The following is a 24,417-nucleotide window of genomic DNA, read 5'->3' as shown; positions in this document are numbered from 1 at the left end:
AAGACAAGCTCCCGGCAACCTGCGACCAAATAGTGGGGACTTAGGACGATCACCTTCGACTCACCTATGACTACACCTACGACCACCAAATTCAAGCTGCGACAAGCTACAACCCTGTAAGCATCAAGCTACGACTCTGTAGGCATCAAAATTACCACCAAAACAATAACATCATCCTATTTTATTATAAAATGGTTTGCAGGGTGGGTTTTCAAATCATTCTGAGACATGACTGCCATGCAGGAACTTCAGAGGGCATTGCGCTCAGTAGAAATACAAGCCTTGCTGCTTTCAGCAGCCCTCTTGCTTATACATCTGGAAGACAGAAGGACAAGAATAATGGTGAAGAAGAAACCCAAGAAGAGGTCTCAGTGGGTGAAGCTGTTCTTCCGGAGGAGATGCAGGTTGGGCCAGTATGACAACCTGATTAATGTGCTACATGAAGAAGATCTGGCTGCTTTCAAAAACTTCACTAGAATCCCCCCTGAGCTGTTTCAGAAGCTGAAGGCAACAATGAGCCCTCTCCTGGAAAAAAAAGAAGACCCATATGAGGAAGCCGCTGGAACCAGGCCTGCACCGAGCCATCGCCCTCCGCTATCTATCCTATCCTATCGTCACAAGGGAGATCTCTTTCCAGATCTTACCATCTGCGACATTGCCAGGTGTGCCCACATCCACAAACAGGAAGTTGTAGTTTGCATCCACCACAGCTAGGAGTACGATGGAGTGGAACTTCTTGTAGTTGAAGTACATTGAATCTCCCTTGAGTGGACACCTGATGGCCACATGCTTGCCGTCAACTGCCCCACATGTGTGCTGCAAGTTCCATCTTTTATCAGAGCCCTGCGCCACTCTCTTCCACTCATCTGGTGTACTAGGGCACCACAACTTCATCTTCATAAGCATCGATGATGGCCTCAAAGGTCTCTCGGACAATCTTGCCGATGGAGTGGTGGGCCACAAGAAAGCCTTTCCTACAACTTTCTTGTGGCCCACAACACCATCGGCAAGAATGTCCGAGAGACCTTCGAGGCCATCATCGAGGCTTCCTGTTTGTGGATGTGGGCAAACCTGGCAATGTCGCAGATGGTACGATCTGGAAAGAGACCTCCCTTGGGAAAGCACTGGAAAAAGGAACAGCCCGCTTTCCTGATCCAGAATCTCTTCAAGCAGAAGACCACCCTAACATCCACTACACACTGGTTGCTGATGATGCATTCCCTCTCAGGTCATGGTTGATGACCTGAGAGGGACCTCACAGGCTGTCCAGGGCTAGGAGGGTCGTGGAAAACGCCTTTGGCATCCTCGCCAACAGATCCAGATGCTTGCTGACTACGATGGAGCAGGAGCCCAAGAATGTGGAGACCATTGTCTACGCAGCATGTGCCTTCCACAACCTCATATGTAGCAGAAGTGCAGCAGCAGCCATGGAGGAGGGTGACCGAGTGAACAACCAGACAGGCAACATCACACCAGGCTCATGGAGAACTGGAGGACAGGCTGCACCTATTGTGCCACTGGAGAGATTGCCAGGAAATACGGGCAAAAAGAGAGCCAAGGAGCAGAGAGACCACATCTGCTCTTACTACAACTCCAAACTCAGCAGTGTACCATGGCAGAACAACATGATATGAAGACCAGCAGCAAACATCCCACACCACAAAACAGGAGGAGAGCCCACTGCAGACCACAAGATAAGTCCCTTTTCGGGTACATCCACATCCTGTCAAAAGAATTTAATTTTAAACAAAGTGCACTTCTTGAGTTTGTGTATCTTTTAGTGACAAAAATATCTTTAAAAATAATTGTTCTCAATGCAGTGCATTGCTTGTCTTTGTGTTTGTTTGATTCATGAACATATATAAAAATAATCTTCTTTTAAATGCATTGCTTGTTTTTGTTTCATTCATCAAAACATATAAAAAGATTCTGCTTCTACATGCAGTGCGTTGCTTGTGGTTTAGTGTTTGTTAGGTTCATCAAAATGTATAAAAAGAATCTTCTTTTAAATCCACTGCATTGCTTATGTTTTAGTGTTTAAAATAATCTTATTTTAAATGCAGTGCATTTGAGTCACCACGTGGATCTGTTTACATATCTTTTTTGCAATGAGCCAATGAAAATCACCAGTCAGCAACGGCGACAACCTATGACAACCTACGACTACCTGGCGACCCACAACAACAGCACCTACGACGCGAGAATTCTCGCTACTCTCCATGGGGTCCAAATTTTGGTCGCCGCGAATTTTTCAACATGTTGAATAATTTGCGGCAACCATAATGAGGCCAGGTCTAGTTCCCAGAATGCGGGAACTCCTAACGACCATGAAGGCGACTCCCCGGCAATCACCCGCGAACATGTGGCGACTGCATAGTCCCTTGCAGTCGCCTAAGTGGGACAGGCCCAAAAGCAAAATATAAAAATACTTCCAACTCAATGTTAACTGTTTTGGGAGAGTTTCAACAGTATACCTTTGTTAGATCCCTCCCGAGTACACCTTTTAATCCATCTCATGATCATCTCATATCTCTTGACCCATATATGTACTGAATTATCTGTAAATACAGACTCGCGACTGTACAGCATTGTATTTCATTGGCATTAATCATCACACATTTCAATGCGGTCAGTAAAGAAATCTGACTTACATTGTATTGATGGTTTGCAACAGGCTTATAATTTGTTGTTACAGCCTTTTCCAATTGTAGGGAAAGGCGGAATGGTTTGGATGATTCTTCAATCTGCTGTCTAGAGTGTGGAGGCAAAAGAAAAAAATATTTTTAGAATGTTTTAGAATACAGCATATTCAACAAAACAACTGGTATTAATAGTATCTTTAATGTAGCAACACATCCTATGGATTTACATTGGAACATAGAAGAACGTATAATGCAGAGCCAAGGTGGAAATACGAATCCAGGTGACCAAAAGCTTGATAATAATAATTGGTTTTAAGGAGAGTCTTGGGGAGAGGGGAGCATGAGAAGGGAGAGGGAAGGGCGGAGGGAGGGTAAGAGGGGGAGGAGAGGGAGGAAGAGGGAGATGGGGGGTGGGGGGAGTAGGAGAAAGGGGGAGAAGAGAGAGGGAGGGAGAGAGGAGGAGGAACATGGGGGGGGGAATGGGGGGAAAGAAAGCAGAGAAGTTGAGGAGGTTTATGAAGGGAATTCCAGAGAATCGGTGGCTGATGCCAGTAGAGTAATGCAGATCAATAATGTACAAGAGAACTGAAGTGTGCCGGGTTCTTGGAAATCTGCTAAATATTTAAAATCGCAGCTAGCAGAACTGCCATCTTACAGATCCAGGGATCCATGTTCACTCCTGATCTCTGGTGTTGCCTTTCTCCCTGTGACCACAAACGATTCCTCTTGGTTCTCCAGTTCACACCCACCTCACAAAGTTGTGTGGGTTAGTAAGCTAATTGGCCACCATAAATTGCCCCTGGGGTGTATCTGAGTGGTATAATCTGGGAGGGGGGGGGGGGGTTGGATGGGAGAAATAAAGGTATTAGTGATAAATGGGTATTTGATGGTTGGCATGGACTTGGGCCGAAGGGTCCTTTTCCCTGCTGTGGGACTCTACGAGATAGTCTATAAGATTATGTGGCGGTGCTTTGAACACTTGTTCTTTTTCATTTCAGCATGTTAGTCAAATATATTAAATGAATTATTCATAAGAAAGGAACAGCAGCATGACTGACGGAACAAATTTTAACAGCCTGGGTTGATTGTTTTTTTGGTCATTCTCATCTCCCTTGCACACCCTTTGACAGTGCAATGTTCAGGGTTGCACTTGGATGACCAGACCTGCCAGTGACATTGTGGAGTTCAGATGTATTCAAAAACAGGCAATGTAATTAACCTGTTGATTAAAGAACCCCTCAATGCCACAACTGGAAACGATCTTTGCTAAAACTAGATTCAAGTAGGATTTACACAAGCAGTGACAATGAGAATCAATATGGCCAGGTCTTATTTAGCATTTTATCTGCTTAAATCTCATGATTACCACCTTAAGAGTTAAATGGAAAGAACTGAAAACAGATCTGTTTTCACTAACCTGAGTCTCCTATTTCTGTTTTTTGAATGAGCAGTTTACAATAAATTTAATTTCTCCCAGATACTTGCCAATGTAGATATTCAGTAGCTTGGCTTCAAGATTATGATTTATAGTTACCCAACTCCTGGATACTCTGAGTCACACTGCCACCACATTTCTGCAATAATCAGCAGCTCCTCAGCATTCATTTCCTTTGCTGTACAGCCGTGCCTCGGCAACACACGGCCACTTCAACTATACATCTTTATCGGCTGTAATAGAAATGGCCTCTGCTTCCAAAAGGTAAGAGTTTTTATAAATATATATTTTCTCCTTTATAAATCATTAACACATGTAAAATTCTGTGGCTCTTTGATCGCATTAATAGCAGGAATTCGAAGATCAACCACAGGCAGAAATGTGGAAATCAAACAGCTCAGAAGCTTTGGAAGACTACGTATTTTATCAGGCTTTCACAATACATTATATATTGGTATATGTAGGTAAAATGTTGCATCCTTTTTAAAAATACCACCATGGGAATATTTTGAACAGTGGCTTCAAACCTAACACATAACACGAATTCAGCTCAGTGAGTTGAGGAAACATTTGCACCGATTTTTTTAAATTCTCTCTGGGATATGCAAGTCTACTACAGAAACTATTTCAAAATGCTGGACAACTTGCAGATTGCTGGCACAATAACATTCAAGAATTTTGATGACATTTTTTTCCGCATTGCTGTGCTATAATTTATAATTTTCTTTAACCTTACTGAGTGTAGACCCTAGTCAATGAAAGCAACGGAAGCAGAGGTAGGTAATTTTTAAAAAGGCTGCATAATTTTGTCCTGTTTGTCCTGAATTTCACAGCTAATTGCTGCTTATTTGACACTGGACGACTTGCAGATAAGTAATTGGTATTTGTTTGCTTTACGGTGTTAACTGCAGGACATTATTTGGGATCCAATTGTGCCTATATGACACTAAAATATTTAGAGTCCCTCAAATTATCAATATTTGTAATGGTTTTCAGGCAAGCAGATTCTGCTTTTCATTGTTTGATGTTCCTGCCCATCGATATTCATTTAAAAAATGAGTTATTAATGTTAACGTTCTTTATTCCCCACCATATGTTCATGGTGCTGTATGTACTCAGCTAGATAAGTTACTGAAAGCAACCACACGGCAGGGAGTTAATGTCAATAAAGATGGAACAGTCAATGTAGCTTGATAATACAGTTACTAACTTCTTTCAGCTAGCAAAATAATTAAAATATAAATATATTACTGGACATTTTTAAATAAATATAAATGCTGAATGAAAGCTTGTTGGAATTAAACAGTAATTGCTTTAATATTCTTAAGGGGTTTGGATGCAGACAGTAGCTCTTTCAACTTCAGCCATTTTACGTTTTGGCATCTTTGCCTCATTTCTTCAGTGAATGTCTGATTCACAAGGCTAAATAATTTTGTGTTAAATACTAGCCTGGTGCATGTGGTTCTTACATTAAGAATAGTGCAGAATGAGGGGGAAAGAGTTACTCATTAAACAGAACATTTAGTTCATCTTTCAAAACAATTTCAACTATTTTACAAGGCTGAGGTCAGAAAGAGAGAATGAAGGTAATAAACTCTCGACCACCTCTGACTGCCGTTCTTTCAATATAAGGATTTAATCCAAGATCAGTCCCACCACTGTATCTTATTTCTGATTCAGAATTACCAATCAGTCAGTCTGAACTTGCATTAATTCCATTCACGTTGTATTTAGACACTCGGGATTTAGCTGAGCTTTGAAGAGGTTGGATATACATTCACAGTGCTTATTAAATTGGAGAGAACCCAACTATTTATTAAAGCTATATATCATTCTGAAAGCAATTGGTGCAATTAATTTGTATTGAACATTTTGTAGTCAGAAAGTGCATTTAAAAACACCGAATAATTAGTATTAATAACCTTGAATAATTAACATTCGGGAACCTTTCCCTGCAAAGGTCAACACGCTGGGGAGTTTGTTGATCACGGGTAAGGTTATCTTTTACGAAGAGCATACGTTCCTAAATACTTTATCAGAACAAACTCATCTATCAAACAAGTATGCATCAGTTATATTTTATGGCATTTACATTAAAAAAATCTTCAAATTGAACACAGATATGCATCTTATCTGAGTAAAGATGGAGCCTTCAAACATGGATCAATGAGACTTTAATTATTTGGTAATGTATTTTATTCTCTTTCCCCATTCTCTGTTAATTATTATTTCCAGTGCACAATATCTCACTTGAGTGGCCATTCTTCCTGTGGAACACTATTCTAATTACTGGTGCATTGTCTGACCATGTGAGGATTATCAGATGAATCTAACACTCCTTCACACTAGACATGTACACTTTCCACAAGACATCAAATTAATATTGAGATCCAGGGATTAAACGTGAATATATTTACTCTTTACTTAACACCAAGGTTAGTCAAACCAGTTAGGCAAAGTACCTCAAATAACATTTTCCTTGAGGTTAGCTAATTCAACAAAGTTCAGTGGTTACATTTGATTTTTTTTTGGAAGCAATGTTGAGCAGGATTACTATTTGAAATGTGTATAAACATAATGGTGGGTGTTGTTTTGGATGTGTTTGTTGCCTGGCAATTGTTGGATGGCTCCATGCCAAGTTTTGCTCCTTTAGTTTCATCCTTTGCTGTTGAACAGAATTCAGTTTCCTTTCCTATGGTCATACTTTTCATTTATGGACATAGATGTGAACCTATTTTACACAGCGAACAAATGGTGTCCCTAAAGAGCTGGTTCAATGAGTGAGCTAGTACAGTCCTAGCAGAAAAGACTTGACAGTTTGGTATGCTGGTCATGAATACACACTAAAGATCTCAGGCTGCATGCACGCTGTATCATGAGGAAGCAAAACAAATTTCAATCAATGGCAGGTTTAATACATGAACTAAACATGCAATCCATCTGCTGTTCTTTTGCATTCAAATATTTCAATTTACAATTTCACTATGCCATTTTTGCAGCATAACAAATGTTTGTTTATTACGATGCACATCTACCAAGCACAAGCATACATTCTGGAGCTGGAAGCCACATCCACCAATCGCAAACATACGTGCTGAAGTTGCAACTGGCATACATCAATCACAAGCACACAATTTGCAGCTAGGATTCACACCTACCAATCACAAACACACATGCTGAGGTTGTGACTTGCATGCACAAATCACAAACATATATTCTGAAGCTTACCCACATCCACCAATCCCAAACGCAAATCCTTGATTTGTGGCCCACATTTACCAATCATAAACACACATCCTGGAGTTGGGACCAACAAATGATTCTAAAACTGCTTCCATATTAATGGATTGGGTCATTAATGTACAGCCATAAATCATAATTTCTGGATCTGGAACTTGCATCCACCAATTTAGACTTTAGACTTTTGAGATGCAGCGAATGAACAGGCTCTTCGGCCCACCGAGTCCACAATGACCTGTGATCACCCCGTACGCTAGCAGTATCCTACGTACTTGGGACAAATTTTACCAAAGCCAATTAATCTACAAATCTGTACGTCTTTGGAGTGTGGGCCAAAACTGGAGCAAACCTACGCGTTCACAGGGAGAACGTACAAACTCCGTACAGATAGCACCCTTAATCAGGATCGAACCCTGTTCACTGGCACTGTTTGGTAGTATCTCTACCACTGCAACACTGTGCCGCCCTATTACAAAAAGTATCTTTGCATCTGGAACCCACATTTACTAATCAGAAACACACAAAGACTTAAGGGCTTGTCACACTTGGGCCGTCACTTAAGCGACAGGCCGGTAGTGACAGTGGCGACGGTCCCGCAAGAATCGCGCGCGTCATCTTGCGCCTGCACAGCCGTCTGGAGTGAGTAATGTCATTTGAAGATGGACACAAAATGCAGGAGTAACTCAGCGGGACTGGCAGCATCTCTGGAGAGAAGGAATGGATGATGTTTTGGGTTGAGACCCTTCTTCAGCATTTTGTGTCTATCTTCAATCTTCTTGGCCCTGCTCTGGGAGTAGGTCTGGGGGCGGATCCGGATCTGCAACGGCCATGAGCCCCAGGCTGAATTCGCCGATCGTTTGCCTGCTTCTGCTGCTGTTGGGGGTGAGACATTGTGTTGCGCCAGGATCTTGGGCCTGTTCCACTTTGGCCGTCAGTTACGCGACAGGCCGGTGGTGGGCAAAGATTTTGTGCAGGATGAAATCCACACTCCTCCACCCCACTCCACACTCCTCCACACCACTCCATGTGCCCGCCCCTGCGCTACCCACACGCTACAAACACACTAGCAGGTCGGGTAAATGGCACGCGAAAGACAGCCAAGTTGGACAGGCCCTTAACTCTAAGCAACAACTAACTGATAAAATGCAATCTTAACCTTTTGGCTATTGGATGGGCTATCGTAAGCAATCCGAAACAAAGCATGTCAATGTACAGCTTGAAGATGGTAAACAGTGAAGAATTATCTGTTCAGAATCATACAATGTCTTCTAGAAAATGTTATGAGGAAGAGAATTATTTAAGTATCTTTTATCCATGTAAGGAAGGGAGCCAGAAGTAGCACATCACAGCATCTTGGTAATTTATAGCTAATATAGGTAATTTAAGTTTGAATGTCAACACTAAAAAACACTGTAGTTGCATTTGTATTGATTTTTTTTTTACACACAAATTCATTGAATTTAAACAAAAATCTTACTTTGTTACCAAAGTTACTACTGACCTTTTTAATCTCATGTAAGATTCATTGACAGCTGGTCTACATTCTGCACGCTGAACCACAACACCTTCAAATGTTAGTTTTTCTTTGGGCAAGAAAAGAAAAATCAAATGAGTATTTGAGAGTTAAATATAGATTTCAGAACCTGCCTAATGTAAAGATCACCAAACATTCTGAAATGTAAAATGACAGTAACGAGGTCAAATATCATTTTCAGTCTCAGCCAAAACTCAAATGCCATGAGCTGATGAAAAACAATTATTTGCCATTCAGTGAGTTCTAACATGGTATAATCACGGTTGAGTGACTTTTATCTATTTTGTTCCTCATTATAAAGGAGCAGCCAGTATCCTTTGCCCAATGAACTGGACATTGCAGAATTTGTCTGAGCACAACAGGAGAGGGACTGATTATAGTGTAAATAGAAGAACAGCTTGCTTCAGTTTCCTTTTACAGATGAGAAAAGAGATAAAATGGCTATTTCAGCTATTACAAATGGACTGAAATGAGCAGCAACTGGAATAACGGAAGCTGGAGAAATGTGTGAAAATTCAATATTTCCTCTTTCTCCTAAAAACATATTTACTCCTGCTAAAAAACGACAAATTATTCAAATACAACAGTAATATAAAATCATCTATCTTGGCATTAAATATCACAAATTTATTCAGAATAAATCGTGACCAAACGTGAGCAGATGTGAGCCATTTGTATCCTTTAAACATTGACATTATGTGGCAGGTCACAGAGCATGATTTGGCACGGTATCTATAAATGCAACACAAATGTGGCTAAATGAAATGTGTGCACCTAAAGATTAGATTTATTTAACCACTAGATGCTGGTTTAACTTTAATACATAATTACATGACCACCCCCAACCTAGACAATGCAAATAGGACGACTCACATTTAAAAACTTGTTTGATTGTTTTTCCCAAATTCTGATTTAATGGTGACCTGTGTGGTTCCGAACAACATTCTTTCAACATTCTTTCAGAATGCATACACAACATTCTTTCAGAATGCATGATTGTTGTGTATGCACTACTAGCATGAATGGGAAGCTTAGTTCAGCCTTGAAGACCTCTCTCCATGGTGGCCACAGTAGAATGATATGAAAGGCGAGGTGAAGGAGTACTTTGGGGAATACGCGTGTCTACAATATGTGTGGGCAACGCCTCCTCCTCACTGTGATTGGTGTTGCAGGTCGAGACCAGTGCAACGAGTGGCCCCCAAGTGATTGAGAGCCACTCTGCAGTGGACACAATATGCATCTCTGGTAGTCAGAGCATCTTTGTGACAACACTGAACTGTACACATCACTATGCAGATACAGCTTGATTCACACTTGTGATGCACTGGAATAAAAGTTAACATACGAATATATAGTACTGAATACAAAGCTAGTCCATTATTAAAATTATACAAAATCCATTAAAATTTCCTATAACAGATAAAGACATGTTTATATTTCCCCAACTAATGAATTGGTCTGTATATTAAAGGTTCTTTAAGTGACGTCCAATGGGACAACACATTCATGATTAGTGGATCAATGAAGTGCTAATGTAATCAATGGAACTCTCGTCTGTAAAAAGTGTACAGGGAGATTATGACTTGCAATAAATTATAGATTGAAACGAGCCCAGAAATAAGCATACAATTAATAATTCCGAAGTTTAATAAATTTGAGTAAATTGTCATGTTCATTTCCCACATTCTTGGTTTATTTATAATTGAACCAAAAGGAAAATTAGGTTTAAGTTTTATTTGTGTCCTGTTATTTGATAATATTTCTGATAGAAAATTTGCTGCATAAACCCAACCCGCCTGGCCATTAACAAGACCCAAATGAAAACTGCTCGATTCTCTTTTCAGGTTAAATCTACAAAGTCAAAGCAATAACATATCTTTCACATCCAGTATATCTCAAAATAATATACTGCCAAGGGAATACTTCATAAATTAAATCACTGTTGGCAAATGTAGCAGGCAATTTGCACAAGGCAAGTGACATTTTCACTACTTAAATGGCAAGCCATAACCAACTCCAGTCAAAAGCATCTCCTCAATAAGTTTTTCACTGTACATGTAACAATAATAAACCAATACTAATACCAAAGAAGGAAACACCATCACCTCTAAATTTCTCCAAATACCCTGTTCCGTGGAGTAGCATTTCACAGAATACACAGCAAACAGGCAAGCATTTGACTCATCTAATCAGTACTGGTATTTATATTCTACATTTGTCCATTCCATCTACCTCATCTCAGCCTTTCAATATATAATTCCATTCCCCTTTCTTTAATGTATTTGTTTATTTTAGAACATTTCCAAGATATTTGCCTCAACAAATTCCTGTGATAGAGTGTTCCACTCACTAACAGCTCTATGAATTATAATTTTATTTTTCTTATTTCCTTTCTTTGGATTCTTAGATTCTTTCCCTTGCAGAAATATTTGATCCACATCTATCCTATCCAACCATCCATATGTTTATCATGTTATCTCTATTTTTTATGATTAAAAACAAAGTCCCAGTCTGTTCAATCTGTTAGAAGGGAAACCTCTCAGTTCTACAAAACTTCTATATGTATAAAGTAAATGTTGGCAATTTGTTTAATATTCCACTTGTGCACAAAAGGATGTTGCCTGGAGCAACTTTATGGAGTTTTTAAAATGTATCAAGGTGACCTATTCTCTCGATCACGTGTCAAGGTTTTGACTTTGCTATTCTTTCATGTTGGTGAAATAATAATCATGGAACACTTTGCATACTACCACAGTGCAAGTACTTTGCCACACAGATCCACGGTCCAAGATGGTAGCATTCCACCAAAGTCACCAAGGAGCTATTGCCGATAAATGCTGCTGTTGCTAATGATGCTCACATTTAAAGAAAAAGAAACAAAATGGTGTTTATCCCAAACGTGTGCAGGTTAATGGTTAACCAACCATTTCAAATTTCCTCCAATGAATGGTAGAATCTACAGCGAGGTAGTTGATGGAAACATGAAGAGACCATGGAGGTTGAAGGGCCTGTTTCTGTGCTGTAAAACGCTACCATATAAAGGTTTTCCTTTGTTTTCTAACTTTTAATTCCCGGTTATTCCTTCCTTCTTTACATAATCAAGACAGCCGCTGAATTATTCTATTCCATGAATTATTAGAGTACAAACAAACCATAATTGAATATATCAGACGTTTTAAACAATCTTTTATTCTTCCAGACACATCACCCATAATATCTGAATACTACGGAAGGATATACTTTCAGAAGGTGTGAGCAATGAAGATTTATCACGTTGATTCCTGGAATGGGGAGTTTGCCCTACAAGGAGTGATGAAGTGGATCGAGATTATACTCTATTGAGTTTAGAAGAATGAGAGACGATCTCACTAAAACATACACATTTCTTTCAGGGCTTGCCAGTTTGTGTTGTGGCGAAGATTTCCCCAGGCCTGACTGATAGATGCTGAGATTATAGTCTGAAAACAAGACCATTCAGGATTGAAATGAGATGAGATTTCCTCACAAGACTTGTGAATCTTTAGAATTGTCTACATTGAGACCTGTGATAAGTTAGTAATTCGAGAAAGAGATTGGCTATTTGGCATTATAAAGGGATAGGGAGTTAATACTGGAAAGTGTGCTGAGGTGAAAGATCTCAGCGACTGATGGAGCACATGCAAAAAGTGGATTTGCTATCTCTTGTGTCCTTTAAAATGGATCTCCACAAAAGCCTAAGATATCCGTACAAATATCCAAGTGCACAAAGTCTATCTTTGCATTGACCTTGACAGATAGCCAACATCTGGGAGAACTTTCAATCTGCATTTCTGTGTAGTTTATTGAAATCAAGCCTATGTCACCTGACTTGTGAGCTGGGATTTTCTGACCGGCTGTTTGTCAACCAATCGTTTCCATATAATTTAAATGCCTGATTGAATGCTCCATGTCTATGTAGCAATATAATTGTTAATGCGCTGTCCTCCCTTTATCAGCTTGGACAATTTGCACAATAGTCTTTACTAGACCTATGCCATTTGTTCAGAGAATTTTCTAGTGCAGTAAACCCTAGTTATATCATACCATGGGAGAAGGGGGGAGATTATGGCGTTATCGTTGATTGGCCACTATAACCGAGTAAGGGATTTGCTCCAACCACCTATGATACATCAGTCTGAAGGGTCTCAACCTGAAACAACACCTATTCCTTCACTCCATAGATGCTGCCTCATCCGCTGAGTTTCTCCAGCATTTTTGTCTACCTATGATATGAGTTGTGTTTTTTTTTTATAAGCAGCTAAAGATGTACTTTTGTTACTGCAAGATAAAAAATACCAAAGGCTGTTTGTTGAGGCCCTGTCCGACTTTCCCGAGTTACTCACGAACTCTCACGAGTTTTCCCCTTGATTCGAACTCAGGGAATGTCGGGTCATGTCGGTAGCGAGCTCGTAGGAGCCAGTAGGAGTCCGTAGATGTTTCGTAGCGGCTCGTAATGCCAGTCGTAGGAACTCGGGGCATCAGGTAAGTCGGGATGTTTTTTAACCATGTTGAAAAATGTCCACAAGTTAAGAAAATAGCCCTGTGTACCTACGAACGGCTAATACCGTAATTCTCCGAGTTCGAATCAAGGGGAAAACTCGGGAGAGTTCGTGAGTAACTCGGGAAAGTGGGACAGGGCCTTAACTAGTAGCTTGTATTCTTAAAGAAACAATCTGCTATAACTGAAATCCATTATAAAGAGGTCTGTAATAACAAGGGTTTACTGAACGAGCATACAGTTAGTACAGATGTTTTTAATTTTAAAACAGTGGAATTCATTGATGAGATCTCAAAGTTCTAATGTTTTGAAAGCTTAAAATATTCCTGTGAAAAAAAACGAGATACAAATAACAAAACAACAAGATCTTAGAATAGTTCAGAATGAATTAAGCAGCATGGCACAAAGAACTAAATTAGCTAATTACGCAAGCATTATATAAAATTCTGCAAACAAGCTTTTAAAGAAATTACAGAAATGGATCAAAAAGGATGCTGAAGGAAAAATCTGAAATGAAACCGAAAAATGCTGGAAATTCCCAGCAGGGCCGGTAACGTCTGAGGAGAGAGAAAAACTGTTAACATTTCATGTCAATGATCTTTCATCAGGACTGTGAAAGAGGTCTCCACCTGAAGTGATAACTCCTATTTTCTCTCGCGACAGATGCTGCTTGAGTTGCCTAGCATTTTCTGTTTCATCTAATGCAATTTGCAATCTTGACTTTGAATCCAAATAAACCAACATATCTACTATTTATTGCACTGAGATTTGTATTAAAATATCTTCCTGGGATATTATAATAATAGCATTATTATGTAACTTTAAGTGCTTTCGAAATTGTACTTCCCCCGACTGCTGCAATCTCTGAGGCAATGTCATTCCCACATTACTATTAGGGGAGGGGCTTCCAATTTTCACACTGCGATAATGACAGAACCTTAAGTGTCCTAAGAGATGGTGCCCTTCGGCCCACTGTCCTTGCCTTGTTAGCAGGTAGAGGCTGAAATGATTGTGAAGATGCTTTGACTAGTTGCCACATTGGATCTTGCATAAAATACACACTAGGTAGCATAGGAGGTGAATATTTAAAATGGTGGATTGGATAACATGAATGCTCTATTGTTCAGAAAGATGTTGACCAGTATTTATGTGGCTGGTTCATTAGGTTTCTGGTCAATGATGACTCCCAGACTAAAAAACAGTTTTTACCCCACTGCTATAAAAGCACTAAATGTAGCTGCCAAGGAACGCAGGGGCGAGACATACTAAGGGACTGTGGTACACTGTGAAATCGACAGAAGGATGGAGGGTTGGGTGTTTATGCGTGCTATTTTCGTGATATTTATTTTAGTTGTTTATCTTTTAATATTTTACCTTGTATGTATCGTTAGCTTTTAGAAATGTTTGAATGGTGCACTGACTGGCTGACATTTTTAAATTTCGTTGTACATGGTTCATGTTACAATGACAATAAAGAAACTATTCTATTCTAGGATGTTAATAATAGGTTAGGCAATAATGGTTATACTATAAATTCTCAAGGAGAATCAATTAAGTAATCTCATATTGGAGATGGGCATTGCCTACATATGCGAGTAGGAATGTTACTTGCAACATAGGTCAGGCAACAAAGTCTGAATAAATGGTAATCAACCTTAAATATTCACTCTGCATCCTTCACCACATAATCTGTCTGATCTATTAAGCAGTTCCTGTTTCTATTGTAGCAAAATGTGAGAGCAGTCCATGACAATATGAAAGAGAAGAAGCAGCTACCGCTGTTAGGGCTCAGACACTGCCTAGATCTGAGGTTACTGACTTCCAATCCCCATATTCAATCTTTTGAGCTATCCCTACTTCCAGTCAATTACATATTATCTTCCTAATTGCTGCTGCTTTAAATTCTGTCCTAATGCCCCCACACATGATTAAATTCTGCCCTGATCTCAAGGACAGTCACCATCATCTCACCTCATGCATTTAGGTCTCTTGGACTAGGTTTGTAATCATGATCTGCAATGCAAACTGTATAGTAATGACTAAACTACCAATTGCTGACAAAAATGTCCCCCTCCCTGCTGCTTGAGAGAAGGTTGATAGTACAGCTGTTGGCAGTAATGGATTTTTCCCCACTTTTTGAGGACAATTTGACGCATTCAGTCCTATGTGAACAATCAGACGGTGGCTCTGCTCGTTGTGAACCAAAATCTTTATTCCAGGCAAGACCTTGTAAAATGTCTGCATGCAGTGCACTGACCTGGTTCTCAATATTAAGGAATGAATTGAATGGCTTCTGTGATGCTGGGGATCTCTAGAGAAGCCAAAATCCTCTCAGGGCTTCTGGCTGAAGATAGCCGTAAACACTCCATTCATGTTCTGCATATGATCTGAATTCTACCATCACTGATGGTGCTAATGAAGGTTCATGGTACCCTTAGTTGTACAATGTTATGATGATGTGTTTGGGCTGCAGATCTTTCATCTAGTCTGAAGAAGTGCCCCGACCTGGAAAGTCCTCTATTCATTAACTCCACAGATGCTGCCTGACCCGCTGAGTTCCTCCAGCACTTTATTTTTTGCTCAATTTGCTCCTTTGATCGAATCTACTTTTCTGGGTTTTCTTAGTTCCAGTTTGCAGGTTCGTTATATAGCATACATGCAAGTCCTCTTGAGTTGCAGCTTCAAAAGATTTGCAGATCATTTTTAACTACCTGTACTCATGGCATGTTCTTCCAGAAGACTCACTGGACCAGGAATTAAATTAATGGTATAGTGAGGGATATGCCGGCAATTAGATTGTAGATCATGATGCCATACATTACACTCTGCTGTTGCTGAAGGCCTGCGAGTTGCTAGTTCTGCTCTAAATCCATCTTGTTTAGCAGGATGGTAGTTCCATTTAATGCGATAAAGGGTGACCATTTTAACAACAGAATTTGTGCTTGGTTATTCCCATCAGTTCCCTCATGGCCAGGTGACAGTATTAATGGAACAGGCCGACTCATTTTGATTCACACATCACTTGCCCTGTACCTTCCACCAATGGGTCAATTTTCCACTTTGTCATGTCTGAATGCGGTATCTAGATTAATGCCAACTGATCCGACCATTTCAGATTTAACATCATCAACTATCATTTAAGTTCAGTTTCATTCCTTTCCGTAGTTTTAGAGTTAAATAAAATCGAGGTCTTACAATTCAAAATTAAAATCCTTGTTTGAACAACACGTTAATAATTAGAAATTTCTCATGCATGTGACAACAGCATAAATGTATTCCAGAACATCCTGTAATGTTATGGCCTGGCATTGTTCTCACTCAACCGTTACTCTAATTCCTGGGTTGTGTGGAGGGAGAGGGGTGTGTGGGGGGCGGGGTTGTGTGGGGGGTTGTGGGGGCGGGGGTGTTGTGGGGGCGAGGGTGGGGGGTGTGGGGGCGGGGGGGGGGGGCGGGGGGGGGGGGGGGGGGGGGGGGGGGGGGGGGGGGGGGGGGGGGGGGGGGGTGTGTGGGGGGGGGTGTGGGCGGGGGGGGGGATTGTGTGGGGGAAGAGGGGTGTGTGGGGGGGGGGGGGGGGGAGAGCTTGGGAAAAAAAAGGGGGAAGAGCCATCGGGGTGAGGGGGGCATCACCGGGGAGGGGGGGAGGAGCCAGCGAGGGGGACCAGAGAGGTAGTGGCTGGAATTGGCAGTACGATGGGGATTCACAGCGGGCGCGGGTCGCTCTCCTCCGCCGAGATCAGAGTCTCCGCTTTCCGTTTGGCGACATCTCCGACTCTGGGCTGGGCTGCTGCTTGGGGCTGAGCTGCTGCTGCTGCTTGGGGCTTGGCTGCTGCTTGGGACTGGGCAGCTTGAGGCTGGGCTAGGCTGCTTCAGGTCCCTCCGAAAGTCCGGTTAGAATCTTCCGCCGGCCATCCTCAGCTCCAGTAAAAACGCGATGGCGCAGGAAGGGGCGGGGATTGTGTCAGGGGAAGAGACTAATCCGTGCGGCACTGAATGGCAGGAGAAGAGATCGCTCTGTGCACGCGCTGTTTTTAAGATTTTTAAACCTCGCTAACTTTTACGACATTCAACCGATCTGGTTGAATGCAGTTCCAACACTCAAGAGACTTTCAATTATCCAAGACAAGCAGCTCATCTGCTCGCTACCCCATCCCCATCATAAATATTCAATCATTTCACTACTAGCACTCAAAGGTTACAATGTGCTCAATTCACGAAACGTACTGCACACTCACCTAAAGAACTCTGAAAGCTGTTTCTAAACCCACGATCTCTATCACCGAGGATAAACAGGTGTATGAAACACCTGCCTATTGGTTCCCCTATAAATTGCATGCAATCCTGATTTAGAAACATATCCCTTCGTTCAGCAAATTCTGAAACTCTCTTCCCAATACTGTGGGAATATCTTCATTAAAAAGACCCCAGTTCTTCAAAATGCTAGCTCACTATCACGCAGTACAACCATTGATGGAAAATAAATGCTAGCCTTCCAAGTGATAGCGAGATCCAGAAAAATTAAAAAACCCATTTGGATTTTGCCTACAGCTTTTGGACCTGTGAGAAATTAATCATGCTAAACCTGCACTATTAATGATCTTATGATTTAATTTTCTCAGTAGCGGGAGCAGCAATGAAGCATACCCTCATAAACTAAATTATTACTTCAAAGCCCGACAGCTTTTTAAATATTTGTCTGCATCAACAACTGATTTGTTCTTTTCTTTAGCCCTTGCTCTTGATAAATGCTACAGCCAGCTGCCAATGTAAATAAAAAATAAGGGCTTATGCTTTAAGCAGACAAATAAAATCTGTATCAATAGTAATTTTGTTTTGGTGGAGATTAATCCTTATGAAACATTGCCTGTGCAGCATCTTCTGCAAACAAAAGTGCGCATTTATCATTGTGCCTGGTATCTTGTTTGGAAAATATTAGGTCAAGTAACTTTAATTCACCAGGAAATTACATGTCCAATATGTAATAAAAAATGAACTGCAGATGCTGTTATTACCAAAGATAAACAAAAGATGCTGGAGTAACTCAGTGGGTCAGGCAGCATCTCTGGAAAAAATGAATATGTGACGTTTCAAGTCGGACCAAAAATGTCACCTACCCATTTTCTCCAGAGATGCTGCCTAGTCTGCTAAGTTACTCCACCATTTTGTGTCTATCAAGGCTATATCCACTTGTTTTTAAAGAGTTGAGGGCAGACTTCAGTGTCAAATATATTACTGCAAAATTCACTGCATGCATTGATAAAATACTATCTATTGCAAGATGCTACTGATATCTAATGAAACTCAGACAATGCTTCAATTTCATTATTTTTTCTGTACTATGCACAGGTGAACTTCTTTCCAACCAGCAAAAGTGGCACAGCACAACTGAACATCAAGGTTTCTAGAATGGAAGGGAAGACCAATAAGAAAGAAACTCATGATGAAGGAAAATCTAACAATACAGAAAACTACCTGCAAAAGGGCAAGAACTGCAAGGTGATCACAATTAATGTTGGTGGGCATCTATACACAATGCAGAGACATACATTAACACAGTATGTTGATTCCTTGCCAGAAGCTTTAATCAGTGGCAAAATTCAGAATACTGTTGATGCAGATGGGAACTACTTCATTGACCGTGATGGCTTGCTGTTCAGGCATGTCCTTAATTTCCTACGAAATGGTGAGCTTCTCTTACCGGAAGGATTTCAAGAGATTCGACTTTTAGCAAAGGAGGCAGAATTTTATCAGATAAAGCCTCTGATAGAAGCTCTGAAAACCAAGTCAGCAAATATGCAAACAGCATCAGAAGCTACGTTCCTAGAAATAATCGACAGTCATGATCGCTCTCATGGCCTCAAAATCTACTGTAATTCTTCAGATTTCATTGCAAGGATCAAGTCCCGCATTATTCAAGTGTCAAAAAGCCGTCTAGATGGATTTCCTGAGGAATTTGTTGTCTCATCACATGTCATCAAGTTTAAGTTCTTCATTAAATCTGAAAGTGGGGCACGTCTGGTTCTCAAGGAAGACAACACATTTATTTGCACCCTGGAGACTCTAAAGTTTGAGGCCATCATGATGGCTTTAAAAAGTGACTTTAAGTTGCTGACCAGCTTGGATAGCTCCAAGGGATCAATTGTACAGAGTGATGCACTTCATTTTCTTAAGTAAATCCAGTTTTACAAGTAATCCACCGAGGTAAAATGACTATTTTGCAACTGCTTTACCACTGCATTTATGCTGCAAAACTGCCTGCTCAATCTGACATTATCCCAATATAAATATCTTAGGCACCATTAAATGGCAAAATAGAATTGCAGCTAACTGATTACAATACTATCTCTTCAATTTTTAGAATGAAGACCTTGAACCATTACATTACTTAGTAGGTTAGAAAGCAACAATAAATAAATGATTTAGGTATTTTAAGTAATGTTATTATTTTATGAATTGGAAATAAATGATTTTTTCATAATTTCACAACCTGAAATATGAAATAATTTGCTCAATCTCTGAAAATATTTGGAAAATATTCCATGATGCCACTTTCATTTTAGAAATACAATGCAAGTTATTCCCTTAGTTATTAAGTCTCAAAACCATTTCAGTTTTTTTACAAAGGGTTCTCAGAAAATGCTTGGAAAATTGTCTGCAAAGATACCACAATTTCGCCTGTGGCTGTGATGTTTTGCTCCAAGAACAAGCAGACATTATATGCCGCTGTACTGTTAACTTTATATTAAAATAATTAATTTTGAACTTGGAAGAACAAAGTAGATTTAATTTGATACATGAGGTTATTCTCATTTAGTCCGCATGATTCATTCATCCTTTTTATATTCAAGTTTCACATTGCATTATGAAGTTATTCAGTCATAGATGAATAATTATTGTCTTTAATATATGTAGATGCACAAGCTTGGAAAGAAAAATGGCATTATTTCAGCATGTTCATTATTTACTTCAAATATGTTGCATTAAACTAAACAAGGCTAGTCTGCATGATGTACCCATCAATTAAAATCACCCTGAAATAATTCATTAATCCCCTCACCATAAAATATCAGTGCCATTTTATACCTGAATTCGTGGAGAAAGCAAAGATCAATTATTAACAGTGAGCTTCAAGTATTACTCATATCTCTGCGAAGTAGCACCTAGCACAGACGAATCATTCATCACAGGGATAAGATAGGCTGAAGGATTATAACAAGCCAGTCTTCTATATTTTCTAACAGCTTCACTGATGACCAACATTGTGTCCAACATCTGCATTCTAATCGAGACTACGGTGGAAGGGTGAGAATAGCTTGAACAGAAATTCCCCGAGGAGAGGGAAGAATGGCATTTTATGTCAAAAGCACATAGTTATTTACAGCTTGGTAATGTGATTTTCTGGCATGAAAATATTATGAATTACAATCTGCAGCTGAGAATTATAGTACTTGCACATATCAGACAATATTGTTAAATGCAACTAAAATAAATATTTAAGCAGTAACAGTGAGCATGGGCTATTTCACATATATCAGCTAATAAAGAATTTAAATCCAAAATGTTTACTTTCAACTTGTTTTCATTATCTAAATGGCAGTGAAGATTTGAAATTATCTATGCAAGAGAACTGTGGAGGCTCAATTGGTATATCTCATGAGAGAGATCAAGAACTACAATTCTTGCCAACTTGTGCATGGACAGTTAAAATTCCCATTCCTTCTTCACAGTTCCAAGCTTACCACATTTAGCAAATATTTCACTTTGTCTGTTAGATCCAAATTACCATGTAGATGCTCACATTTAACTTTTTCAGCCAGTTTTGTTTTCATTTAATATGTGTATGCCCTTTTATTACATATTTTCCAAGACATACCATCTGTTTGCTTTCTAAAAACCTGGACATACCACTCTATTCCTTCGTCTACCACGAATAGGAAATGCTCTTATAGTTCCCAGCAAGTTACATTCTGACAATCAAGAGATTAAATTATTTAGCCCAACTTCCTTTCTACTATCTCCCAACCAATTTTAAACAAAGGGAAATAAGCTCTCTGAACATCATGCTCCAGCACAAAAAATACTCTGATCCACATCATCCTCGCATTTTATTCAGAGCTGGTACACACCAAACAGATCAAGTATCTCCCGTCCTTGAAGCACATCCCATTTTCCTGGGCAGCATTTTTCAAATTAAAAAAAATGCTATTGCCTGAGACTGGTGGATGCAGTGCAGCTGGGTGCAAGAATTCAATAGATGAGCACATTTCAGCTGTCATTCTAAGGCATTCCAGCATTAACTACAATCAGTATCTATAACAAAGCTGGATGAGGTGATCAAGTGCAACATGTCCATGTTTGATGATAATACGGTCGGAGGCAGTAGGGGTTATGATGATAATACAGAGAAATTTCAAGTGAATATAAAGAGATGAAGTGACCATGTGAGCAGATGGTATATAATGCTGAAAAAATGAGTGGCCATCCATTCAGGTGTAAATCCATAAAGGTTGAGTAGCTTTTAAATGGCGAATGATTGAAAGGTGTTAGCAATTAAGAGCACTATACAGTGACGCAGCTCATAGAGCTGTTGCCTTCCAATGTCAAAAACCCAAGTTCAATCCCTATCTCCGGCACTGTCTGTGTGGAGGTTGCATGTTCGCCCAGTGAGTGCCTAAATTTCCTCTGATTCTCTAAATTCCTCCCATAAAGTCTATAACAGGTGGACTTAAATAGCTACTGTAAATTGTCCTGATTGCATAGGTGAATGGTAGAATCAGGAGGGAGTTGACAAGAATGTGGGGGAAATTAAAAAAATGGGTCTCGTGTAGCATTAGCACAAATACTAGTTAATGGTCAGCAGGTAGTTGTGGGCAGAAGTGTCTGTTTCCATGCTGTATCTATGCACCGCATAATGACTTGAGTGTCCTTGCACACTGAAAGTTAACAGTTAACAACTAAGAATAGGTTACAGGGAAAAAAAACTGTTGGGATAGGATTGTGAGAAGGCCAAAGAACCAATTACTAAAATTATAAAAGGCCATAATCCGTCCACACCTGAAATTCTGCATATAAGTTTGTGTCTAATAAAGGATATACTTGTGATAAAGGAAATGTAGCCAACATTCACCACATTGATTCTAGGAATGGGATATTGGTTCCATGAGAATAAATTAAGCATATTGAGCCTATAGTCTCTGGAATCTAAAGAATAAGAAGTGATCTCACTTGGATAGGTTGGGTGAGAGGGCAAATGCATGGCAGATGCAGTATAATGTGGATAAATGTTGGGTTATCCACATTGGTGGAAAAAACAGGAAAGTAGACTATTATCTGAATGGTGACCGATTAGGAAAAGGGGAGATGCAACGAGACCTGGGTGTCATGGTACACCAGTCATTGAAAGTAGGAATGCAGGTGCAGCAGACAGTGAAGAAAGCGAATGGTATGTTAGCATTCATAGCAAAACTATTTGAGTATAAGAGCAGGGAAATTCTACTGCAGTTGTAGAGATTCTTGGTGAGACCACACCTAGAGTATTGCGTACAGTTTTGGTCTCCTAATCTGAGGAAAGACATTCTTGCCATAGAGGGAGTACAGAGAAGGTTCACCAGACTGATTCCTGGGATGGCAGGACTTTCATATGAAGAAAGACTGGATAGACTCGGCTTGTACACGCTAGAATTTAGAAGATTGAGGGTGGATCTTATAGAGACTTACAAAATTCTTAAGGGGTTGGACAGGCTAGATGCAGGAAGATTATTCCTGATGTTGGGGAAGCCCAGAACTAGGGGTCACAGTTTAAGGATAAGAGGGAAGTCTTTTAGGACCGAGATGAGAAAATCATTTTTTACACAGAGAGTGGTGAATCTGTGGAATTCTCTGCCACAGAAGGTAGTTGAGGCCAGTTCATTGGCTATATTTAAGACGGAGTTAGATGTGGCCCTTGTGGCTAAAGGGATCAGGGGGTATGGAGAGAAGGCAGGGATGGGATACTGAGTTGGATGATCAGCCATGATCATATCGAATGGCGGTGCAGGCTCAAAGGGCCGAATGCGTCACACACACACACTAACCACCCCCCTTGATTTATATTAATATTATTCATTCGCTCCTTTTACCACATCCCCTGCCCCATCCACTCATAGCCCCCAACATGCTGGAGAGGGAGGGAGGGCACAGAGAGAGAGAGAGAGAGAGAGAGAGGGCAGAGAGAGAGAGAGGCCAGGGAGAGGGAGGCAGAGAGAGATGGGGCAGAAAGAGAGAGAGGGGGGAGAGGATGGCTGGGGAGGAGAGGAACGCTGGGGGGGGGGGAGAGGAGGGCTAATGGGAGAGATGGGCTGGAGGGAGAGGAGGGCTGCATATTTTGAATATGGGGGGGGGGGGGGGGGGGGGGGGGGGGGGAGGAGGGAGAGGAGGGAGGGGGGGGAGAGGTCACTCGCAGAGCGCTGATCCAAGACGGCAGCACGCAGACCCATTGTGACATCATCAGCGAAAGACAGCCGTTTTTTCCCCAACGTTTTTTCAGAATTTTGAACATTTTCATTAATAACTCGAGAAATAAAGCATGAAGTTTTCAGATAAGGCGATTTCTGACCATGGGAAAAATCTCTTCCGGAATATGTAAAGACTTTACCGTTAGCACATTGTTTTTTCGAGAAGATGTGATCGCACACGAACAAACAAATACACACACATCCAAGATCAGACTTTTAATAGTTACTAGACCAAGTGGGACCCGTTTGGTCCCGTCCCCTCAACGCACGGTTGCAGGGGTTTGGAGCGGCCTGCGGCGTCTACACACACACTAACTACCCCCCAGACACACACTAACCACCCTCCCCACACACATACTAACCACCCCCTTGATATTTTATTAATATTATTCATTCGATCGTTTTATCCCATTCCCTCCCTCTCCACTCACACATAGCACCCAACTCGCAGGCGTGTCTAGAGAGGGAGAGGGAGGGGGGTAGAGAGAGAGGGCAGGGAGAGAGGGGGCAGAGACAGAGGGGCAGAGACTGAGAGAGTGATGGGCAGAGACAGAGAGAGA

The 24,417-nt window shown here is 40.6% G+C and overlaps 2 protein-coding genes across 7 annotated transcripts in view; one reads left to right on the top strand and one right to left on the bottom strand.

Annotated features, from left to right (window-relative positions):
• Window positions 1-24,417, bottom strand: part of LOC129702814 (general transcription factor IIF subunit 2-like) — a 75,782-nt gene that overhangs the window by 12,742 nt on the left and 38,623 nt on the right. For all 4 annotated transcript variants that reach the window (XM_055644807.1, XM_055644806.1, XM_055644809.1 and 1 more), the window contains 2 exons: window positions 8,819-8,900; window positions 2,652-2,751 (listed from right to left, as the gene is read on the bottom strand). In XM_055644807.1, the coding sequence (XP_055500782.1) occupies window positions 2,652-2,751; window positions 8,819-8,900 (182 nt within the window). The remainder of the gene's footprint in view (window positions 1-2,651; window positions 2,752-8,818; window positions 8,901-24,417) is intronic.
• On the top strand, window positions 3,681-23,448 carry kctd4 (potassium channel tetramerization domain containing 4). 3 transcript variants are annotated; one of them, XM_055644804.1, is made up of 3 exons: window positions 4,263-4,341; window positions 12,051-12,100; window positions 18,711-23,448. In XM_055644804.1, the coding sequence occupies exon 3, from the start codon at window positions 18,771-18,773 to the stop codon at window positions 19,536-19,538; it is 768 nt and encodes a 255-aa protein (XP_055500779.1). In that variant the 5' UTR covers window positions 4,263-4,341; window positions 12,051-12,100; window positions 18,711-18,770; the 3' UTR covers window positions 19,539-23,448. The 3 variants fall into 3 exon arrangements, with proteins under 3 accessions (XP_055500778.1, XP_055500779.1, XP_055500780.1); XM_055644803.1 differs by lacking the exon at window positions 12,051-12,100 and having other exon boundaries at window positions 3,681-4,341; XM_055644805.1 differs by lacking the exon at window positions 4,263-4,341 and having other exon boundaries at window positions 9,834-12,100.

Source organism: Leucoraja erinacea, chromosome 13 (assembly GCF_028641065.1).
Source record: "Leucoraja erinacea ecotype New England chromosome 13, Leri_hhj_1, whole genome shotgun sequence".
Taxonomy (NCBI): domain Eukaryota; kingdom Metazoa; phylum Chordata; class Chondrichthyes; order Rajiformes; family Rajidae; genus Leucoraja; species Leucoraja erinaceus.
The sequence above is the reverse complement of the archived record's forward strand: the minus strand, read 5'-3'. Positions and strand labels throughout refer to the sequence as shown.

Coding starts and splice junctions, on each gene's coding strand:
- kctd4 (XM_055644803.1), top strand. CDS start 4,162: ATGATTTATAGTTACCCAACTCCTGGATACTCTGAGTCACACTGCCAC. Junction 4,342..18,710: donor ATGGCCTCTGCTTCCAAAAG/GTAAGAGTTTTT, acceptor TACTATGCACAG/GTGAACTTCTTTCCAACCAG.